The 7,363-nt window shown below is 51.2% G+C and overlaps 1 protein-coding gene across 1 annotated transcript in view; it reads right to left on the bottom strand.

Moving 5' to 3' along the window:
* Positions 1–7,086, bottom strand: part of LOC108803117 (uncharacterized protein P19A11.02c-like) — an 11,299-nt gene extending 4,213 nt beyond the window's left edge. The window contains exon 1 of the mRNA XM_018574957.1: positions 6,863–7,086. Coding sequence (XP_018430459.1) covers positions 6,863–7,007 — 145 coding nt within the window. The 5' untranslated portion in view covers positions 7,008–7,086. The remainder of the gene's footprint in view (positions 1–6,862) is intronic.
* Positions 7,087–7,363: the final 277 nt, after the last annotated feature.

Here is a 7,363-nt window from a genome sequence, read left to right as displayed (position 1 = left end):
AAGTCTATAATTGGGCCTCTATATAGATCGTTGGTTCGGCCACATCTGGAGTACGCGGTCCAGTTTTGGTCGCCGGTACTGAGAAGGGATGTCCTTGAACTGGAGAGAGTCCAGCGGAGGGCAACAAAACTAATTAGGGGAAGGGAGGACCAGAGCTATGAGATGAGGAGAAGGGGGAGGGGCTGGAGGACCAGAGCTATGAGATGAGGAGGAGGGGGAGGGGCTGGAGGACCAGAGCTATGAGACAAGGCTTCTGACCTTAAACATGTTTACGCTGGAAGTAAGGAGATTAAGGGGGTATATGATTTTCATGTACAAGATGTTCAATGGTGACAGCAACATTGGCAACAAACTGTTTGAGATTAACTCCGTAACAAAGACTGGAGGCCGCCACCTAAAGTTGGTGGAGAAAAAATTCCAGCACAATGGGCGAAGAGGGTTCTTTACAGTAAGAGCGGTTAAGGTCTGGAACTCACTGCCATCGGCCGTCATCTCAGCCAAGAGTGTAGATTTGTTCAAGAAACGTTTGGACAATTTCGTGAGGGACCGTAATATCCGGGGGTACCAGTATCCCTAAGAATGAGATGATGCGTGGACCGATATGGGCTGGACTTGATGGACGTATGACTTTATTCAACCCCAAATACTATGTAACTACGTGGGACCTACAGGGCGTGTGTAGACCACCTAGGTGTGAACGGATCTTCTCTGGGATGGCCACTGTTTATTATTGGCTATCCAATCACTGACGTGAGAAAGATACAATTGTGTTCTTTGGCCCAATCATTGGATTCCTCATGTGAGTGAATAGGAGCAGCTAGGATAAAGATGGATAGACAGAGGCCATCAGGGGGACTTCTCAGAGGAACCTTGGCCTGTAAGTGACCCCCTGTAACTGCGCATGCGCCAAGTGTGCTTTCCCGTACTATGGGGAAACGCGCTCTTCTGCACATGTGTGCGCGCCATGGACCGGTCCCGCAAAAGCGTGCTAAACGGCGCACAGGAAGTGGCACATCACCCTAATCACTTCCCCTATATGGACCCAGCCTGAGCACCACCATATGGCTGGATTATCTTCAGCTCTCCTGTGTTCCTGTGATCTACCGTGACCCGGATTTGTCTTGACGATTCTTGCCTGCCACCGACCTCGGATTTGTTTACTGGACTTTGCTTCTGCCTGACCCCTCCGTACCGTTATTGCTCGATTGGTTTTGACCTTGGCTCCATTACTTGGATTTCGCCTACCAAAGCCCTCGGATTTCGGCTTGCACGGTGTTATCGCCACAGGCACTCGTGCCACTCGCTGTCTACTTGGACTCTGTCCCCCGACCTCAGAGTCCACGGAAAACACGAGGTGCAAGAGAGGCCTCCTCACCCATTCAGTCTCCAACCAGGTATGCGACAGGCCAGAGGACTTCAATGGAGGGAGAACCGGAGGAGCGCACTTGACCGGGGAACCGGAAGACTAACACTAAAGTCATTTTCCTGGTCCTGTCCAATAAGGGATCAGTGAACCAGCAGCAACCAAAGCTAAATGACATTTTATTGTATCTGTCGGGTCCCGGTCCGTGGGACACACCGAGTCCCGATCCAGGCTCCAGTGCGGGGATGCACACGGAGGGGACGTCCGCCGGCACATCCAGGCCGCGCAGACGCCGGAAGACACGGTGGGGTCACGCGGCATGACGTCGTCATCATCACGCGGATACGTCCCGGCGACGTCATCACGCCGGCGCATGCGCGGTAACGCATCCCCGGGCTATATAAAGCACCTCAGGACGCTCATTCAGTGCTGAGTGATCTTCAGCCTGTGTGGATGTCTGCACCTTGCTCCTGTCTCCTGAACCCTGTGATCCGGCTTTCCTCCCTGACGCTTCTTTGGATTTACCCTTTGTACTGCCTTGCCCGCCTGTTACCGACCCGGCTTGCTTCCTGACGCTTCTCTGATTTAACCCTTGTACTGCCTTTGCCCGCCTGTTATTGATCCGGTCTGCCTCCTGACTACCCAATTGGATGTTTACATCCTCACGTACGGCCAACTACTCTGCCAGGTCTCCGCTCATCATAGCGACCCAGGATCAGCACCCGGCACCCGTGCACCCCCTGCCTGCGCACACTGTCTACAACCCCAGTGGTCACAGACGGGGGTTGCAAGGGAGGTCCTCCTAGGGTTGCCACCTTTTCTTCAAGCGAAACCCAAACACTCTAGCGACACACGGACATTTTTTTTGGGAGAATGAGCTTATTCATGTGTAAATAGCGCCGCCCATTCGTATCCGGACTGTCCGGGTGAATCCTGGACAGGTGGCAACCCTAGGTCCTCCTCGTCAACTCGGGCCCACACCACAACCCTAACAGTATCCTATTGCATACAAACCATTGCATGTGCTAGAAAAGGGCAGATAGCGTGTGTATGTGTATGACTGTAGCAGTCTGTATTTTGTATTCTTTGACCTGTATCTAAGTAGTTTGTGTATGTAGCATTGTTGTATAGCGGTGGTTCTCAACCTGTGGGTCGTGACCCAAAAGTGGGTTGCAACCCAGAGTTGAGGGGGTCCCCACGTGCCTTGTGCTGCTCTAGGTAAGAGGCTCCTCAGCCACCTCCTAGCACAGCAGTGTCACTTCTAGATAGCGCTGCAGCAGCAGTGGCCAGAGAGGATCAGAGAGAGGGGAGGAGTGGAGGTGAGTGCTTGATCACCTCAGAGCCCGCTCTGGTCACCACGGAGCCCCACTGGATGCCAACAGAGAGTCCCACTAGCCACCTGAGAGCCCACATAGCCTCCCGAGAGCCCACACAGATACTAGTATTGGTGCATCCCTAAATTTTACGGTTGGGGGTCACCACAACTTGGCAAATGTTACCAAGGGGTCCCGGGCCTAGAAAGGTTGAGAACCACTGTTGTATAGTAACAGCTCGTTAATACTACTTCTGGGGTCAGTTTTTTTGGCTTTACTACAAGAATCAGACAAATAGCTGTAAAAAAAAAAATTGTGAAACAAAACAATCTCTGCACTTTACTCAACTCCCTCTGCTGCAATAAACAAGGCAAGATTAGACGATTCCCCATATCAAATGGCATTCGCCGGGGTTGCCCTTTGTACTTATGCTCGGACCACTCCTGTGCACCATTAAGAAATCACCCGCACATTAGTTGTATCTCTAAGTTCTCAGGACATCATAAGGTGGCGTGCCCAGGAACTTCACTACCCAACCTCCTAATGGAGTTCCGGGAATAGGGAATCTTTCCAATCTTAAAGTAAACTATAAAAAAATCTGAAGCCCTTAACATAATGCTCCAGCCAGACCAGGTCAGGCACCTCTAACATGTTGGCAACTCTATTTCCCCAAGGATCTTTATCATGTCAGCTTTCCCCCATAGCTGGGCAAGAACAAGAAAGAAATAGAGCGTAGGCCTTTCTCGAAAACAAGGTCCCCAGAATCAAACTTTAAACTGTTATGCTTCCAAAACTCCATGGAAGGATAGGAGTGCCGGATTTGGCATTATACTACAAGACCACTCATCTTGCAAGCGTAATAGACTGGTGCCTTCATCAAAACCTGGATACAAACGGGGAACAAAGGTCTAACCTGGCTTGGAACTACTGTATCCAGCACCATCAGACACTACCCAACCATAAAGACAACCCTAACAGGTATGTCCATGGTAATGCACCTGTGTGGTATCGCACCACATGCCTCCCCATTAACCCCATCATAGGAGGCCCAGAGTTTCCTCCTGGTCTCGAAAGGAGAGATTTACTCCTTTATATCCTCCATTCCCTGCCACTCATCTCTCTCTAGGAACCATTAGCAACATCAGCCATAAACTTTTTACTATAAACTCCATAACAAGGACTAGAGGCCGCCACCTAAAACTGGTGGAGGAAAGATTTAAACACAAGGGGCGGAGTCCTCCCAGTCAGAGCGGTTATAGTCAAGAACTCTCGGCCACAAGCAGTGGTATCAGCTGGGGAGTGTTGAATCTTTCAAAAAGCATTTGGATACCTTCCTCAGAGACTGTAACATACAGGGGGACAGGTACTCTTAGAAACAAGATTACACAGGGACTCATACACACACGCATACACGTGCAGAATCACATACATACACGCAATAGGTTGGACTTGATGGACCTGTGTCTTTATTCAACCTCCAATACTATGTAACTATGTAACTATGTAACCTCATAGGGTTTAAAAAAGGTCAGCAACGCACCATTCAGATATTTCCTCGCTATGAAATACAAGGCTCTCTGTGCTCCATGAATGATTGCGCAACAACATACCTCCAGAGATTAGAAGTGGAACTAAAAAACCATTTCTCCCCAGATCAAACAGACCTATTCCCAGCCCACAAATCCCTATTAGCTAGGGAGCATTCTTCCCACTGACCCCCAATGTAAGGAGCATTCTTCCCACTGACCCCCAATGTAAGGAGCATTCTGTACACTGACCACCAATGTAAGGAGCATTCCCTGAATGCAAATACAATGGATCTCCTTTTCCACCTCGGCCAAAGAGAACAAGTGTAAAGCTATGTTGCTGTCCCCAATACCTTGCCAGCCATTTGACATCCCCCCATGAACTCTACCTCCCATCCCTCTTAGTTCCACCCCTTCCCTTCATCACCTCCCTTCCCCCACCTTTCCCTCTACCCACTACCTCCTATCCCCTCACACACCCATCTTCTAGTATACCGTTCCATCTCACCTCTTTACCCACCACCCCAGCCCATTGCCCACACAACACATTCCTACGACCACTCTCCCACCACACGCACAGATATCATCAACTTTCACAACCCAATGGAGACCCTTGGGACACTCCGGGATAGAGCCGTTCTGAGACCAGTGACAGTCTACCACACGGTGTAACGTAGACCTTCTTTGACCATCTGCTAACCTTACGGTCTAGACCAGTGGTGGTGAACCTTGGCACTCCAGCTGTGCCAAAACTTCAAATCCCAACATGCATCTGCCTCTGGGCGTTATGTCTGTGGCTGTCAGAGCCTTGCAATGCCTCATGGGGACTTGTAGTTCCAAAACAGCTGGAATGCCAAGGGTTCGCCACCATTGGTCTAGACAATCTCATATACAATTTTCTATCGCCTCCTATGACTGCTATGTCCGGACTGTACACATATTTGCACTATGTAGTAAACAAGGAAAAAAAAAAAAGACTTCTCCATCCCTCGAGAACAATCGGTTGCCGGTGTTTTAGGATTGATAGCACCTCAACTGTTCTCCAGTCCGTCCTAGATTGCCATATGATTCATTTGCAGTGTCATACATGGAGCAATCCATCCCACACACACCAGAGTACACAGCTTTACTATGCAGACAAACTGAAATTGCACGAGGGACCCCAAGTACACCCAGCGGGCCATGCTTGTAGGGTTTTCCTGCTGTGGCAGTGCGTGGCAATGCCACAGTGTATGCTGGCAACACGGTCACCCAGGACTCTCAGCCAGAGGGGCTGAGAGGTTCCAGAATGAAAATAGTTCTGCAGGGAAGAAGCCGGCCTTTCGGTTTCTTCCATCTTTTCCGGATTGTAGCCGGGATCTGGATCTCTGGAGATTTCTAAGAGTTCTGGGTGGGATGAAATCTCCAGTCCTGGGGTCAGGTGTTGCCGGTGATCAGGTGGCTGAGAGCAGCCTCATTAAGAGCCCAGACCAGAGCTCAAGGGGGGAGTTGGTGGTGTGTGCTGGAGGCACACGAGGGTCGAGCCAAGCCAGTGGTGTGCGGGTGTGCAGGAGGCACACGAGGGTCGAGCGAAGCCAGTGATGTGCGGGTGTCCAGCAGGCACACAAGGGTCGAGCCAAGCCAGTGGTGTGCGGGTGTGCAGCAGACACACAAGGGTCAAGCCAAGCCAGCGGTGTGTGGGTGTGCAGGAGGCACACGAGGGTCAAGGCAAGCCAGCGGTGTGTGGGAGTGCAGGATTCACACGAGGGTCAAGGCAAGCCAGTGTTGTGTGGGAGTGCAGGAGGCACACGAGGGTCGAGCCAAGCCAGTGGTGTGTGGGAGTGCAGGATTCACACGAGGGTCAAGGCAAGCCAGTGGTGTGTGGGAGTGCAGGATTCACACGAGGGTCAAGGCAAGCCAGTGGTGTGTGGGAGTGTAGGAGGCACACGAGGGTCGAGCCAAGCCAGTGGTGTGTGGGAGTGCAGGATTCACACGAGGGTCAAGGCAAGCCAGTGGTGTGTGGGAGTGCAGGATTCACACGAGGGTCAAGGCAAGCCAGTGGTGTGTGGGAGTGCAGGAGGCACACGAGGGTCGAGCCAAGCCAGTGGTGTGTGGGAGTGCAGGAGGCACACGAGGGTCGAGCCAAGCCAGTGGTGTGTGGGAGTGCAGGAGGCACACGAGGGTCGAGCCAAGCCAGTGGTGTGTGGGAGTGCAGGAGGCAGACGAGGGTCGAGCCAGGCCAGTGGTGTGCAGGAGGCACACGACCACAAGCAGACTCACTGGGTATGCTGGACGCATGTGGAACAGCCAGGGGAGTCTGGGGAAGGTCAGTGACCCAAGAGACCTGGTGGACACACTGCTGAGAGTGCAGTGTGAGTGCTCACGGGGGGTGATCGGAGTGAGTGTCACACAGAGGTGTGCTAAAGACTGCACTTGCTGAGACATAGGCGGACTGTATGTTGCTGAATTAAAGCTCTCTTATGTTACGGAGGAAAATTAAAGACTGTCCTTTATGATGTTACACAGAGGACTGTCCTGTAGAAGGACGGGTCAGAAAGGACCAAAGGATTACCACCGAGGCAAACCCTGCAAAACACGACCTGTTCAGGGTAGATAGGCATTGGAGGGGACGTTCAATGACCCCAGACGGAGGTCAGGATGGAGAATGGTAGAGATCTTACCTGCTACGAGGACAGAGAAGAGGACGATTCTCCATAGATAGTCCATGGCAGGTGCTGTGATGAGCCGTCTCTTCAGGTCTGATGATTGCGTCCTCTTATCTCTGGAACGCGGCTCCGGCTCATGTGACCGCTCAGCAAACTGCATTTCCCCTTTTCATATCAATAAAAGGAAGTGAGACGAGGAAGCCACAGAGCTACAATGAGGGTTATCAGGATTCCTTCGTCACACATGTGCGTGGACTCTTCTGGGTTTTTTTTCTTTTACAAGTAATTTTACGAGTTTTAGGGCAAAAGGATCGTTAACATTAAATGCCAATAATATAGCAAAAGATCCCGAGTGTACAATCTTGTATGTGTTAAACCTCCAACCTTTGTAACATGGAGGAACCCTTAAATAAGCTTCCAGGTCTCAGGGGACCCTTGCCAATAATGAACATATCTAGCTCACTGTACATCAGCCTGGGGGTCAGTGGGGGGAATGTCCCTTACATTGGGGGTCAG

This window comes from Nanorana parkeri, unplaced genomic scaffold (genome assembly GCF_000935625.1).
Source record: "Nanorana parkeri isolate BGI_ZX_2015 unplaced genomic scaffold, ASM93562v1 scaffold3417, whole genome shotgun sequence".
In the NCBI taxonomy this organism is placed as follows: Eukaryota; Metazoa; Chordata; class Amphibia; order Anura; family Dicroglossidae; genus Nanorana; species Nanorana parkeri.
Note: the sequence above shows the minus strand (reverse complement) of the source record. Positions and strands in the feature narration are given on the sequence as shown.